Source organism: Astyanax mexicanus, chromosome 12, assembly GCF_023375975.1.
Source record: "Astyanax mexicanus isolate ESR-SI-001 chromosome 12, AstMex3_surface, whole genome shotgun sequence".
Lineage (NCBI taxonomy): Eukaryota > Metazoa > Chordata > Actinopteri > Characiformes > Acestrorhamphidae > Astyanax > Astyanax mexicanus.
In genome coordinates this window covers 27,535,613-27,552,352 of record NC_064419.1, presented here as the reverse complement: position 1 = coordinate 27,552,352, position 16,740 = coordinate 27,535,613, and the positions used below count along the sequence as shown (strand labels likewise).

At 36.6% G+C, this 16,740-nt stretch overlaps 1 protein-coding gene across 4 annotated transcripts in view; it reads left to right on the top strand.

Moving 5' to 3' along the window:
• The first annotated feature begins 3,193 nt into the window (after positions 1–3,193).
• Positions 3,194–16,740, top strand: part of dbnlb (drebrin-like b) — a 43,033-nt gene continuing 29,486 nt past the window's right edge. For 2 of the 4 annotated variants that reach the window (XM_022670534.2, XM_007231480.4), the window contains exons 1-5: positions 3,194–3,381; positions 11,399–11,454; positions 12,352–12,464; positions 13,953–14,027; positions 15,456–15,602. In XM_022670534.2, the coding sequence (XP_022526255.2) occupies positions 3,299–3,381; positions 11,399–11,454; positions 12,352–12,464; positions 13,953–14,027; positions 15,456–15,602 (474 nt within the window). In that variant the 5' untranslated portion in view covers positions 3,194–3,298. The remainder of the gene's footprint in view (positions 3,382–11,398; positions 11,455–12,351; positions 12,465–13,952; positions 14,028–15,455; positions 15,603–16,740) is intronic. The other 2 variants (XM_007231483.4, XM_007231482.4) reach the window with 2 other exon arrangements.

Sequence of the window (16,740 nt, the reverse complement as noted above, 5' to 3'; positions counted from 1 at the left end):
CTCCTGGATTTACTTCATATTGGTGTTACAGTGTGGGTTGCGTAATGCAAAGATATTGTAGTGTTGTACTCTAGTCCAGTCTCGGTAGGACTGGTCTCCAGAGTAAGCATAATAATGAATTAATGGTATTTCTCCACTTTTAAACTATATTATTTAATTTTTTTATTAAGTGCTTCTGAAAAAAATATCAAGCTAAACCTGTCCATGAATTCCCTGTCCACCCTGTCATCTTGGGATAACCCTACCTGTTTTGACACTACAACTTTCACACTTGTTTTATTTTCAAGAGACTGAAGACACTGCATGTTCAGTAATTAACAAAATTAAATTTAACTTAATATTTCTTATATTATCTAAATATTTAGCTTAGGAAAAGCCTAAGCTGTCCACCATGTCATGGTAAAATATTACAGTAATTAAAATAATGGTAACACCTTATAATAAGGGTACATTAAGGGCAAATTAACAGTACTTACTACAGAATGTTTCAACTACTTATTAACTGACACTAGATAAATTATGATTATTATTATTATTAATCATTATCAATCATTACTGAAGTTTGAAACTAATAAGTCAGTATTGTTTACAAAATTGTTAAGCATTAAAATGTATTAATGATTAATGTTTAATAACATGTTAACTAGTGGCAATTAACAAATAGTTGAGACTATTTAAGTACTGTTGATCAATGTACACTTGTTGTAAACTGTTACCAAATAATGAAAAAAAATCTAAATGTATTTTTGGGACAAAACAAGTCAGCATGAACAATTTAAAATGTAAAAATAAGATTTTGAGTAGTCTGAAGACTTATAAATATATTAAATATAGCCCTGTCACGATAATTAGATTACTGATTTATCTCAATGAACATGACCTCAATAATTTCATAATAATTGTGATATTGTCTATTGTGTTTATTTGTATGTTTGTTCACATGCAAGTCAATTTATTTTATTTTATTCATTTATTTTAGCCTCTATTAGTGCATCAGTAACACAGCAGAGTGGACTGTTGTAAGTGATAAAAGTATACATATTCTAACTATGATAAATTAAAAGTTGATTGTCTTTAAAAGGGAGTAATTGCATTATTATGCTATTATCATTATGTCAATGACATTTAATGGTCTTAAAATGACAATATTCTTGTTTGTCAGTTATTTCGTCCACAAATAAAAAATGATCGTTATGGGACTAGATAACTATTAAAATCTTAATTAATTTAAACATTTTTAATTATGACTAAAATGCACAGTATTCTAATAATGACCCTTTTCTGAAACTGACTTACAGGTTTATACAGTTTTTTAGAAATACAATTGATTTATTTGGATTTTGTCCCTAAAAGAGAAGACAATGCTGGTTTGCTGTTGTAAAATAAGAAGTGATAAGCTGGGAAACTATGATTTTATGTGGTCTTAAGTCTTATAATTATGATGAATAGTCAAAAGAATAAAACATTCTATTCCATGTTTTAAAGTTATGAGTTGACACACAACCAGCAAAGTGACTTAGTTCTGTTTTATTTAAATAAAGGGTTTTATGCTAGCTAAAAGAAATGAAAATGAAACTCATATCCGTCTCATATTGCAGTCAGTTCTATCACACAGTAGTCTCAAACCACACTGCTGTGGTTCTTGACCAAGACGGCTACGAGCTAATTTTGCATGTAGACCACTGTTATATATACCAGTGTGTTACAATGTCAGAAACCACATTAGTAGCTTATTGAAAGGGTCCACACAGTCTGACACAATACAATATATGGTCTGCAGGCAGTTTTTATTAGCTAATCTCCCTGAATTAGCCTCATAGCTACATGTAAGGATAGATGGGCTGCATTTACAATAAAATTACTTCTTTTTTTTTGCCAAAAAAAACCCCCGACATTTTTGCCAAACTATCATGTTAACCCGTTGACATAAAGGGTAAAATCAAAGCTAATCAAGTGATTTAGTCTGTGAGTAATAACTTTGCAGATAGCTAACACTAAGTCAGCTATGGGTCAAACAAACAGGCCCTGCAAACACAGCAAACTGCGCCAAATCCATGCACATATCCCAGCCATCCACAAGATGGTATCCTTTAGCCTTTCACCACAGAGAGCTTTGCAAAGTGAAGATCCAATGAACAAATACTAGATTTGCAGAACAAGGACATTGTTTACAGTGGTATTCTAGCTTCCAGCCTGGGCCTGTTATTCACTAAGTTCTCATATTCTAGTCAGCTACCTTAGCCATGTTAATCTATTTAAAGGTCAATTACTCAGAATAGGTGCCATTTGCTTGTTGAAACTCTTCCAAATTAAGCTTATCTTTTTTATATATTTTTTCAACTTTGAATCTAATAACACATATATTTAGCTATTCAAAACATGCACTGGTCAGTCTCAGGCAGTTTTTTTCAAGGTTTCTGAACTCCAAGTCCACTAATTCCTTTGGTTTTCTCAAAAAAAAAGTGTTTATGTTAAAGAAATGGTTAAACCATTATTTGTCATTTATTTAATGACAAAAAATGGTTTACATTAATATTCACGTTAATAAATCAATAAATCACTAAAACCAAAATAAATCAATAAATCTACTCACTCAATGTTACTGGAACTCACCTGAGTTTTACAGGACTGAGTTTTTAGCATATAATTAGCAAAAACATGAAAAAATGCAGTTGGACACTGTGCACATTCTAGTGATTTTTCCCAAAATGTATATATTAAAAATCATCAAATAAGATCTAAGAATTAATTTAGTAACAGGAAAGGTTGTTGAGATTGGCCTTCTCTGTCATACACAAAAACAAAAGAGGGAACTTACTTATTATTATTATTATTATTATTATTATTATTATTATTATTATTATTATTATTATTATTTATTTTATTTTATTTTATTTTATTTATTTATTTATTTTTTATAGTTTATGCTACTAGCTAACTAATATTAGCATTATACACTGTCCCTTTCGAAACCGATATTAATGGTATGTATCGCTACATCCCAACAGTTAACTAATTGGGTCTGTCCAACACCGTGCGCTTCCTTACTAGATAGTGTGCTAAAATAGTGCACTACCAGTGCTTTCGACGCTGCGTTACTAAAGTGTTCAGTGTGCGGTTTAGTGCAGGCGTATGATTGGGGACGCGCTCTCTCTGGAGGTGTGGTGGTTGTACGTAACGTGGCAGGCGGGGACGCGCTTCCCTCACTCACCGACGCCGCCCGAGTGAGGTTCCCCCCCTGGATCCGGACGGTCGTGTGCGCGGTCCTGTCCTGTCCTTTCCTTTCCTTCAAACAGAAATGTCTGTGAACCTGAGCAAGAACGGCCCTGCCCTCACCGCCGCATATAAAGAGGTGGTGGACGAGAAATCCGACACTAACTGGTAGGTGGAAGGGCAGCTAGCTGGCATTGACTGACAGCATCTTGTTGTTTAGCTTAGCCTGGGTAGTTCGGTTAGGTTAGCTGTTAGCGAGCTAACGTAGCCTGTTAGCCGCTGGTGGTGTGTGAGGGTTTGGCTTCCTCATACAAAACAGCAGTAATGAGCTAACCTAGCTTTAGCTGCATTTTGTTGGGAATATTTTAAGTAAGTGGTTAAATATCCAAAATAACTAATAAATAAAACGTATAGTTAAAAATAGAAAATTTATTATCTGTGAGCTGTGTGTTTTGTCGCTGTGTAACTAAACGCTGCTTCAGTGGGTTGAACTTAACGACAGTTGATGAAGAGAGTCTGGAGGAAACCTGTTTCACAGCTGAATTAAACCCACTCTAGCTGTATTAACTAATGACCTGGCCTTGCTTTTCCTTCAGCTCAGCTGAAAGTTGATTGCTTTCACATATGGCTGACCTCAATAATGCCTCTCTCTGCATCCTGTTTGAATGGGTGAGGAGTCAGACATAATTTAGCTGGAACTGTTGCTCAGTGAGAGCCAGTGATACATGATCTTGTTGTACAAAGCAGAATAACTAGGTCTGCAACTAATGGTTGTTTTGGTAACTTAGTTGAGTAATCTAAAGATTATTTATTCAATTAGTCAGTGAGTCAATTATTTCTACCATACCCTCCATCGCTTTAAAATGAAAAAGGAAATTTATATGGTCAATTCCTCAACCCACTCATTAGGATTCCCATAACACACTAGTGATGCTCCAAGACTAGGAGGGTGTAGACTAGCACATGCCTCCTCCAATACATGTGAAGTCAGTCACCGCCTCTTTTTAAACTGCTGCTGATGCAGCATTACCGACTAGCATCAGAGCACACTCAGAGGAAAGCGCAGCGACTCAGTTCCGATACATCAGCTCACAGACGCCTGTTCTGACCTACATCACCCTTTAGAGTGATGTGCAGAGAGAGCACGCCATCTACCCACCCAGAGAGAACAAGACCAATAGTGCTCTCTCAGGGCTCCGGTAGCAAATGGCAAACGACATGAACAGGATTCATTGCGTTTCTGTCCCCAGCACTTTGGCCCAATCCAATTTCACCCCTTAGCCCTACCACTTTGTTTTGCATGTGCACACCCAGGAGTAGGGTGTCCTGATTCTTGTTAGGCTTGAGGATAGACGAGACAGAAGTGTTGGGGCTACATGACTCTTCAAACTGTGATTTTTCAGAGGCACACTCAAAACAGAGAGCTGAGAATCACTGACAAAACGACAGCACGAAAAAAAAAAAGTTTTCCTTGTTAGAAATAAGGATAATCACTATATTACCATAGTTTAATGTGTAGTTTCAGTGTTTATGAACATTGTCTTCATAACAAGCATAAAAAATTGCTAGTAGGTCGTCTCAGTAGTGAGCTAGTTAACTTTCCTGTTCTCCCCTCCTAAATGGAGCAACAGGTGGCAGAGGCTGCAGCATTTAAGGTTACTAGCTGCTAGGTTCCTGAACTTTAGCGCTCCACTGCTATATAGCTGTATCAGATGCATGAAGGGTTTTCCCGATTCTTAGGAGAGGAGGATTCAGTGCTACCGAAATTGAAGTAGACAGTTTTTCAACTAACCGTTTCAGCCCTAAGAAGAACAGTCTAAATCCCTACAGCAAAGTTCCAACATTTTAGCATCATTAGCAAATAAATAAAAGTGTTGTAAAATTAGTGATATCACCATTAGTTGTGTTGTTGAATCTATTTTCCAAAACAATAATTTGGAGTAACTCACTGGGACTGCTTAGTCATCAGTGCACTGTCCATAAGAATCCACATCCAGATCAGCTAGAGGGTATTACGCTCACCAGACTTAGACTGTGGACCAATTGAGTTGCGTTCTCTGGAGTGATGGAGCTCCGTCCAATTTCGAATTAATTGGACTTGTTCAGAATCAGTATCCAACCTCACCTAGACATTTGAAGAGTTTTCAGTTTAAAGTTTTTACCTTCCTACCAAACTCCATCCAGTGCTTTTGAGATGAGTTGAAGCAGAGACTGTAAAAAAAGATGGACGCCGTGTCGCCGTTCCCATTCATTCAATAAAAATGAAGCCAAAATCTTCCACCATGTTGGCGATCCTGACACCCGATTCTGCGCAGTAGAGTCCATAGGAGGGAGAAAGACTGTGGATAGCAGCCTACTCATTTAAATAACCCCGCCCCTGAGGGCTGCCTCGCGGTCACAGACTGCAGAGCGGGGCGAGCGGAGCTGACGGTCTGTTGTTGGTCCCGCCCATAACCAGCCCTTTTACAATAACCACACCTTTTTTGAATAGAGCTGAATAACGTTTTAAAAAACGAATTCTGTGGGGATATAAAAATTTAACAATATAAGCAGAGGTTACACTAGCTGTTGCATTTAAATAAATGGGGTAGAATTACAGTATATTAGAAAAAAACGTGATTGAAAGTTGTCTGTTTTGCCATTGAAACCTATGGGAATGGGTGGAGTTACACAGCTTTCTGAAACCGAACAGCAGGGGGCACCCATCCTGTGGTGGCTTCACTTTTGAGAGACGATGCTCTGTCCAGCTATATACAGTCTATGAGTTGAAGCATCAGCATTTGTATGCATCTGTATGCAAGTGTGGCTGAAAGCAGAAGAACCCTCCCTGCTTTGTTTTACAGCAGTTATAAGTCACTGTGACAGCTTAGTCATCAGTACACTGTCCAAAACTATCCAACTCCCCAAGCTTCTTTTCAGTGTCTCCACAAAACATGAAATATCTAGTGGTAGTCATCATCCTGAGGGTTGTAAAGACTAGATGGAGCTCCACCAAAGCTGAAATGAGTGGCATTTGTGTTCCCAGATGTTTAACAACAGTACCCAATATTCTCAATGCATTTGTATTGTGGTTGATTTGCAACATGAATTGTAATTAGAAAATAATTGACCCTTTTACTCAGTAAATGCCGTTTGTAGTTGTATTAGTTAAACCTTTCCTATCTCAGAAGTATTTTACAAGATGTTGGAAACATTCCTGTGGGATTCTGCTCCATGCTCATGTTGTTACATGACACAGATTTTAAAGATTACTGGATTTAGCTTGGGGAGGACCACTAAAGAACACTTAAAACAGTTTTCTTTGTTACATATTGTATTGTCATGCTGGTAGTAGTGTGTTTGAAGAAACATATCCCCAATTAAGATGCTTTATGAGAAAATATTTGAAGCTGCTTGTCCACAACTGCATAATTTCCTACATTGCACAGCAGTTGAGTTGGTCATTTTTGAATGTATCTTGCTAATATGAGGTAAATGCCCTAGTTATCTTGGCTGTGAGCTGGAAGTGTGGTGTTTTAGAAGCGCTCCACAGTACAGTTTACACATCCAGGAAGTGGCTGACTGTTGCTTCTCACTGAAAGTGGGCCACACAGAAGAGGCAGAAGATGGTTAACGTAGCTTCATGCTCAAGAGACGTAGCAGTGAGCCCAGATGTCTAAATGGACTAGAAATGGAGAGTAATTAAATATAACCCATATTTTAATTACATTCACTTTCTATCCCAGAGCTCTTAAACCATGCTGCAGAATAAAATCATTTTTAATATGAAGTCATACAAAAAAAATATTTTTTTAGATCAGCAAACTAGAATTCAGAGTGTATAAAGTGATGAAGATGTAATCTTGAGTCTGTGCACTGAGCTGTGGAACTGTGTTCTCTGGAATGAGTATTTTTGGGATGATTTGGGGAAGAGTTTCAGTGGTGAGTATCCAACATTTGGACTAGGGATGCACTGAATATCCAGCAACTCAAATTGTTCGGCTAAAAATTCCAAGTATTTGATTTGACCAAAGTTTTGTTTTTTTGGTTGATAGCTTATTGTGACCCCACTAATGCTCTTGATGTTGGATGCAATCAAATCCTCACAGCAATGCTTTGAAAAAGTAGTGGACAGCCTTTCCTGGACAGTTCATCTAATTTAGGATAAACTGTGTTTAATACCATTGATTTTAGAAGAAACAATGCATGACCATGTGTCCCAATACGTTTGGCCATATACAGCTCTAAAAAATTGCCATTCAGATTTTACCAAATTGAAAACCTGGATGGATGATCACAAGTCATCAAACCAAGCTGAACTGCTTGAATTTTTCCAAAAGCAGTGTGTAAGACTGGTGGAAGAGAACATGCCAAGATGCATAAAAACTGTGATTAAAAACCAGGGTTATTCCACCTAATATTGATTTTCTGAACTCTTCATAACTTGAGTATGAACTTTTTTTATTTGCATTGTTTGAGATCTGAAAGCTCTGCATTTTTTTTGTTATTTCAGATTTCAGTTTCATTTTTCATTTTCTGCAAATGAATGCTTTACATTTTGTCTGTAGTTTATAGAGTAAAACAACAATGTTCATTTTACTCAAACATATACCTATAAATGGCAAAATCAGAGAAACTGATTAAGAAACTGAAGTGCTCTCTTAATTTTTTCCAGAGCTGTGTAGTGCGGTACACTGTGTACAGTGTGGAAACCTGATCCTGTCCGGTTTCAGTATAGCATGCAGTCTGGACTTTCAGAGATCAGATGCGAGATCAGAGTAGCTATAAAGGAGCTTGTTGTCATTTCTGAGCTGCCCAGTACTGATTGTTTAAGATCTTTTGTAGGATCATGGAGTTTCAGAAAAATAGAATTAAGTACAAACTTACCGTGAATCTCCTTCACCCTTGGCTCCACCATGCATCCAGCTTAATGGTGCTTTTCTGCAACAGCTTTGGTTGGCCTAGTGCCCCACCTTTGGGGGGGTAGCAAGTATAATAATTTAGACCCAACTTATTAATTAAATTAAATGACTAATGTGGTGTTAGAAGTCTTGCCCAAGGATTCTCATTGGTGTAGCGCAGCATAGTCACTCAGACCGGAAATTGAACCCCAGTCATCCACATGATGTGGTAGCTAACTAGCAGGAAGTGGTGTTATCCACTGCACCACACCAACCATTTTAATAGTTGGTAGTTGTTTCAGCCCTAATTGCCATACTGTAAGTAAAACCATATATGGCAGTTCTTTTCTCCTCATTTTTTAAATATTAAAATCTTAGTAAAAAAAAAGGATTAAAATTATATTTTTTGTAAAAACAACACTAATTGAACTGTCTGAACCACTGTCTGCAATGGTTTGTGCATTAAAATCTAAAAACATCTCTACAGTATTGCAAAATATAATATAATAGCAATGTTTTCTATGTTATATTCCCAATACACACACACACACCACTATGGACTGAGGAATATTAAATCGTACTGTGTTAGTCCCCCTGAACTAGAGCACCTTTTCTATAGTAACCATTAGCGGTAATTATCACTGGCAGTATCTTATTACTTCTGCTGAACCTGTTTTTCTTTTCACACTTAATCCTTTTGTTCTACACTCGTTCTACACTCAGTCAGGAATCAGCAGTGGCTGAAGCTGTCAGTCTCTATTTTGAATTCAGCATCTTAACTGTACCAACAGCTCCTCAGCCATTAAGGCAGTAAACTGTGTACGTCTACTGTGCTCTTAGTTCTAAACACACTGAGCGAGGCCTGGGAGGCTCTGATTCTGTTTTGGCAAGTCCTGACTAGAGTTATTAAGTCTGAGGGCGGTTGTTTTCATTGGGTTGCTTCTTCTCATCTTCAGGAATCTGCCACTCTCTTTCCCCAAAGTAAACCTATTATTTGCATTTTAGGGAGAGGAAAAAGGAACATTTTAGACCTGAAATGGGTAGACAAAGCTCAGGAAAAATCAGTAGAATCGTTCTTTGGGTTTCATCTTATTGGAACGTTTTCTGGCTAACTGAGAAAATCTTACTTTGTTAAAAGGAAACCCCACATATTTTACAAAACTCAACCATAGATTTTTACTTTATATCTCTTTAGCAATGACTTGTGTATTTAAATTTCTATTTTAGTGTTTCCTCAAACGAAAGATTTCTAAGGCCCACCCTGCTTTCTCTCTTGCCCTTTCCCCTGGCCCCCGTGTATACAGATCATGGAGTGAGATGATAAACGGCAAGTTTAAGTTCATGTTTAAGGGTTAAGAAAGTAATGTTAGCTGAAATAACTTAGCTTTAGCATCTGTTTGTTCGCCAAGCCAATAAGAGGGAAAAAAAGGCTGTGTTTTTGTTTGTAAATTTGATTCACATGTGACTTGAGTAGCACTGCTGAGGTACATTTATGACTAGAGTATCACTTCTAATAAAAATGCTGGGATTAAAGGTCAAATAAATATCAAGTGTTCAATAAATGTTTGTATCCTCTAGTTTTGCAATGCAGCTAATGATACCACAAGCTGTACCAAGATACAAATTGTTCTGTGTGTTTAAAATTGGTGCCTCATTATTCAGCTCTTTGGAGAAGTTTTTGTTTTGTGTTTGTGGGGTAAGCAGAGAAGATCTGGATGAAATGATTGAGTGATGTTTTTGAGAATGTATTTACAGAGGTGAGATTGGTGGTAGCCATAATGCCATAATGCTAAACATTTCTTGGCTGATGGATTGCATCTGGATGAGGGATGAATCACCTTTTTTTCTGCAGAACTTCCCCATTACACCTTTTTTATTTGCACCCTTTAAATATGGTCCAGTTTGTCTACAGTAACAGAAAATGTGATTGTGTAAGGTCTCTTTCTCATTCTTCTCCACCGCACTTCCTCTTTGTTGAGTTGACAGTAAGCATGGGCTCGACAGCCCCAGGTTTCAGAGAGGAAGTTGACACAGCTTCCTCTGTACACAAGCAGCTTTGTTCAAAGTGAGTGAACCAAATCTGAGGGCTGAAATGCAGGACTAGCGGAGTTCAACAGTTCTGAAAGCCCACTGGATCTGTTACAAATCTGATCTGCTTTCTACAAGAGAGCTTCTTGTCTCCTGTTTATGTATTCTCTGTGTTCATCCATTCCCTCCGTCCAGCTTCTCTAATGCTAACCCTAATACTGACCTCCTGCTCTCTAACAATGTGGTCACAGAGCTCAAAACACAGTGACAACACTAACCTGACTGACCACATTTTGCATTGTTCATTTAGACTTTCACTTGAAAAAGTGGTATATGTGCCGTATTATACACAGACATACTGCATGTCATGGGACAGGAACAAGTGTGCACTCTGACTATGGAGACAGTTAGACAGTTGTGCCACTCAGATCTGTATTTTGAGACAAATACCAATCGCTGATACCAGTCAGCAAGGCCAGGACTTGTCACATTAAGCTTTCCAGGCAAAGTTGGTAATACATCATTGTTCAGGGCTTCTGTAATGTTCTGTCCATTTTTCTTAAGATTAATTGTACTTTACTGTTGTTCAATGTGAAGAGCTAAATTATATACTCTGTAGAGGGGTATCCAGTTAGTTCTATTTGTACACTGGCTTTAATGGGGTTCTGCAGCTTTGTGAAGATTTACAAAATATTTACACAATATTTACCACAGTATTAATTAGGAGTGTGCCATATTTTAACACAATAATATCGTGGTATCAAGGTATTCTTGAAATCAGTCTATTTTGTATTTACTATTTGTAGCTATTTTCTAACTTATATTCAGTATTTGGTGCAGTTTACATGCACTAAATATGCTGTGCTTTAATTTTGTGATATTTATTTTTGTTACATTACTTTATTTTTGTTATATTTTTCATTTTGTTACATTGTGTCATACAAATCAGGATATTGGTAAGTTCCTGTTAATAAAATAGAGAAACCGTTATACATTGGTTTGTATTTACTGAATATTTGAAACTTACTTGTTTTATTGCAGTGGTATATTTTTTAACTAAATGAACTAAAATCTCCTATTGCATCAAAATGTAAACGTAAATATTGTCATATTTGCCAAAAATATTGTTATTGCAAAAATACGCTAATGTATTGTGATATTATTTTAGGACCATATCGCCCACCCTTAGGGTTAATAGATATTTACTCTGCAGTGCGTTTCTTTTCTTTTTATAAGTGCTATATTTATATATTTATTTATATATATTTTGTTTGTAGGGCCTTGTTTACTTATGAGGGAAACAGCAATGATATCCGCTTGGCTGAGAAAGGAGGTGAGTGTCTCTAAGAGATTCTACATGTAAAGACAAAAGTAATTTATTGAAGCCTTAATGAGCATATAAGCTTAATAAAATTATATTATTTTATTTCATTAACTCAGACTAGTTTAGCAATGTTTGATTTGATTTAAAATTTTTGTACTAATTTGACAGCAGTTTTACAAAGGCTGTACTCACATTACCAGACCGAACTGACTCAAATCTGATTCTTGTCTTAATATGATACAGATCTGATTTTTTCAGGACTGTATGGACATGCCAAATCTGATCATTTTAAACTGGGTTTGGATCACTTCAATATGGTTTAATATGGTCAGATATGTGTACAAATAATATGCACGCAATGTGAATGTAAACGGTGAGATGAGACTTTGTCTTATTACTGTATGCATTCATTTAGTGCTGTTGGTGATTGAGGAGAAAGCCCTTATAGGTAATCTTTGCACCACTGCCAGGCAGTAATCAGGACCAGGCTCTGATCTGTATAAATGACTTTATCTGTAAATAGTCACCAGGTTAAATGTAACCAAACTCCCATTAATATTCCAACCAGAAACCTAAAAGTCTCCTATTTTTTTACGTCTCTGCAGGGGTGTAAAGCATAAATGTATTAATATATTAATATATACGCATGAGTGCCAGTTCAGAGTCTGATTCATTCACATTTATTACAGACAGCTACAGCTCACTTACACTGATGAATGTGAACAGTCATGATGGCCAAATCCAATCTGAGGAAAAATTGGGATTGATTAATGAGGCTTGTAATGTGAATTTAGCCCTAGACATTTTGTCCATGGTTGAAACCACATCATTGGGAGAGGCCTGTGGTGTGTGATGGTGTGTACAGGCTGATATGGGTGTGTGTGTGTGTCTGTGTCTGTGTGTGAGATGGTGGATTGGAGGAGCTGGTTGAGGAGCTGAACAGCGGGAAGGTGATGTACGCTTTCTGCCGAGTCCAAGACCCCAACTCAGGCCTCCCCAAATACGTCCTCATCAACTGGGTAAGAGCTTCTCAACACATTTCTCAATTATTTTCATTTCTGCAATTGTAATATCTCAGTAAGAAATTGCCTCGCATATATACAGTGTTTCAAGTAGATCTGGTTATTCAATATGACAACAACCCTATTCAGCTATTCAAAGACGTTTGTGTTTATTATGTAGTATGTATTTAATCAAGAACCTAATAAAAGAAATTTGACCTTAACCTGTTGTTTTAACAGGTTCAGAATAGAGCTGGGCGATTAAATCGATTTTATCAATTAGCATAAAGCATATATTTGGCTAGAAATATTTGGAATTTGGCAAATATTCAAAATATTGCAGTTTAAATGTATTAAAATATTTAAATACATTATTATTTTTGGCTTTATTTATTTATGGCTTGATCTTGATTTTAAATCATTTTTAAATTATTGACACCACTAATATAATTTAATTTTGACAATCTAATGCTGATATTTTTTAAAAAGAACTCAAACACTGAAATGCATCCAGTAATATTCTTAGTAAAAATAATTGTAGTTTAAACAGTTAAGGTAATGCTGCTGTTTTTGTTCTTAATAAGGCGCCACAATCAGGCTCATTGTTTGTTTGTTCCAACAAGATCTAAAAGATGGAGCTTCTCTCTCATGATGACAGTAGGAGAAAACCCAGGTTTCAAGCATTTAATAAAAGGGCTCAAGGCCCGTTACAACATTCCATCCCAAAAAACAAAACATGGTTATATTGAAGATGATTTTTTTTATTATGAAGTTAATAAAGGAGAGGCTGTACAGAATGCTCAGTCTCTTTATTTTTTCTACCAACCGTACCGAAAACTTACTGAACCGCAGTGTTGGGCATGTTACTTTGAAAAAGTAATTAGTTTTAGTTACTAGTTACTTTTCTCCAAAAAAAAGTAACTGAGTTACTAACTGAGTTATTCCACTATAAAAGTAACTGGTTACCAGTAAAAGTAAATATTGCGTTACTATTGCATTAAACCCCACCCCACCCCCTCCCGGCCTCCACCTTCTCAGAGCGTGTTTCATAAGGTTGTCAACCTTTTCTACCTTACGGCCCACCTGTTTACAACTTGAAAGCGTCAGGGCCCCCTAATAATAATAATAGATAATAGGCTAAAGTAACATGCAGTAACGGGGTGTCGGAAATGGTAACAGCGTTACAGTCAGAGTAATTAGTTAGATTACTCGTTACTGAAAAAAGTAACAGCGTTAGTAACGCCGTTTATTTCAACGCCGTTACTACCATCACTGCTGAACCGTGGGGTTTAATACCGATCTGTGAACCGGATCATGAATTTTCTGTACTGTTACACCCCTACTATAGGTACTATAGGAATGGACAAACTGTCCCTGCGGTTCACTGAGATCAATTTACCTATTGTTATCCCACAAGGCTATGTCAGTGTAGTTTTTTTGTATTTAAAATAATCAGCATGTTTCTATGTCTTTTATTAAAATCTGTATGATTTAATTTGTTTCCAGACTGGCGAGGGGGTGAAAGATGCTAGGAAAGGACTTTGTGCCAACCATGTTAGCTCAATGGCAAACTTTCTAAAGGTGGGTCCGGTTTGGCCTTCTCAGGTGACACACACACACACACACACTCACACAGAGAGTTGCACTCTGACTGAGTGGGAGGAGTCTTGAGTCTAGTGTTGGTGCTCAGAGGTTTTCTATAGTGGTGCTCTTCCATCTTCCATCTGTCCTTAATCTGATCTCTCCAGCAGATCAGTCAGACTGCTGTAAACAGGGACATGAGTGAAGACTCCACCCACACTTCAAAAGCATCTGTTTATTTACACTTTCTTACTTTGTTACTGCTGGATTCTGCATCTGTGTGTTTAATTCAAATTTATTTGCATAGTGCTTTCACAATGGACTTTGTCACAAAGCAGTTTTATAGCTTTTGAGTCTGTTTTTAAAGCCAGGTTACAGACTTCACTGTGCTGCTTGTAGGGCCTGACTGATATAACTATTTATCAGTGTGTTTTGTGTTCAGAGTCACTTCAGTTCAACCAGCATTGTTGTCATTAAAAGTGCACTATTGTTGGGATGGTGAGTTGCAATCTTTGTGCAGCAACACAAGGATTGCAACACACCATCCCAACAATAGTGCAAATTTTATGACAAGAAATGTGGTGATTTAGTTTAATGTTTTCTGGAATAGGATTTATGATGTTTGATTTAAAAAACAAATCTCAAAAAAATATTTACAACATATACAGAATACATGTTTGTGTGTTTGCCTAGCTGATAAATCTAGTCACCATTAATATTATTATTTATATTACACACATCACTAGTTTGCTTTTTATTGTAATTAACACTAGGATTGTGCCATATTGTATCATACGCAATAATATTCCCAACATTTTTGAATATTGTGAACGATATTACCCTGAAATATCTTGCCATATCACCCTCCCCTAATTATCACATCAGGATACTACTTTTTTGCTGTTTTTAGAAAAAAAAAAAAAAAAGTACACTGTTCTTATTTCCGATTATATATCTACTAGAGACAGATTATATCTGTCCAGAATCATTTTTTTACTTAAATCCTGCATATATGGAGATATTTGGAGTGCATTATTAGTATCATTACATTCTGGATCATGGACTTCTGTTACACATCGAGTAAAATTCTTTTATTTCTTAATATCTCAGTTAAGGGTGTGCCATATCATATGTGTCGTATGCAATAATAAAATTTAATTTTCATTTTGTTGCAGTAGTGAATTCTTGAAATATATATATTTTTAATTCAGTGTTTTATCATATCGCCAAGAGTATCGTTATCACGAAAATACCATGAAATATTGTGATATTACTTTAGGGCAATATCGCCTACCCTTAATAAATACTCTGACTTTGTATGAGCAACACTGAAAATTGAAAAAAAGGGAAATTAGCAACTGCTATTTGCAGTTCCGAACTTTAATTTTGTGTTTGTGCATTTGTGTGCGTGGGTGTGTGTTTGTGCAGGGAGCACATGTGACCATAAACGCTCGAGCAGAGGAGGATGTGGAGCCTGAGAGCATCATGCAGAAAGTGGCCAAAGCTTCAGGAGCCAACTACAGCTTCCACAAAGAGTCCAACCGCTTCAAAGACTCAGGGCCTCAAGGACCTGTGGTTAGTATCCCACACACACCCACACACTTAATTATGCATTTGTAAAGACCTTTTCTCACTTCTTCACATTCTAAAACACACACACACAAAAAAATGAAGCTAATGAGAAAATAAAAACAAAGGGTTTCAGATTTTTACTAAAATAATTTTGCCTCAACATAAGTAAGGGTGGGAATCACAGGGCTTCTCATGATACAATATCATGATACATTTCCCATAATAATGATTATATCATCATACTGTGATTCTATGATATATATTGAATATATTGCAAGACAGTTCTCTACGATACTTCAGACTTTCTTTGGTACTGAAGAGCATACAATACGTACAAGGCACAGATCTGGAGAAAAGTACCAAAAATTACTGCACTGCAATTTCCCAAAAGCACAGTGGCCTTTATAATTCTCTAATGGAAGAAGATTGGAACAACCAGGACTCCTTATTAAGCTGTTTTTTCCACCAAACAAAGTCATCACCAGTTTGTAGTTAAAGCACTGTGGCCAGACAGAAGCCTCTTCTCAGTATAAAACGCATAAAAAGCCTGAAGCACCTGAAGAACTTTCAGACTGGGGAAAACACTGATTGATATGATCTCAGTGTGCTTGTGGTAAAGAAAGTTCTCATTATTTTATTATTTCTTAATTTAATCAAATTTAGTGAGTAATAGAGTACTGATGTCCAACCTTTTACATTTTTATTATGTATCCAAACAATATATCTAATATATACTGTATATTGTGTTTTTGTGTGTTTATATGCAGTTATATGGATAATTCATGGTATATTTTATAAGGGTAAATACTTATTTTCTCAGATAGGCAGTAATGACCTGTTTGCTCTGATTGTAAATTGGGTTTATTTGTTGATGTGCTGTTAGACAGACAGACAGACAGACAATACTGGACAGAATTGGACACAGCAGACGTGCCCAGAAAGATCATAGGATGGCTTGATTAGTGGCAGGGCTGGTGCCAGCCTGCAGCTTGTTTATCTGAAATGCACTGACGCTGCACTGTGTCAGGATTTGGAAAGGGAATGTTCTGGAATGGCTGAGGAATGTAGTAACGGTGGTGTCTGTGTGAAGCACTTTTCCGTTCTGTTTTAAATGCATAATTTTTGAGAGACATTTTTCTAA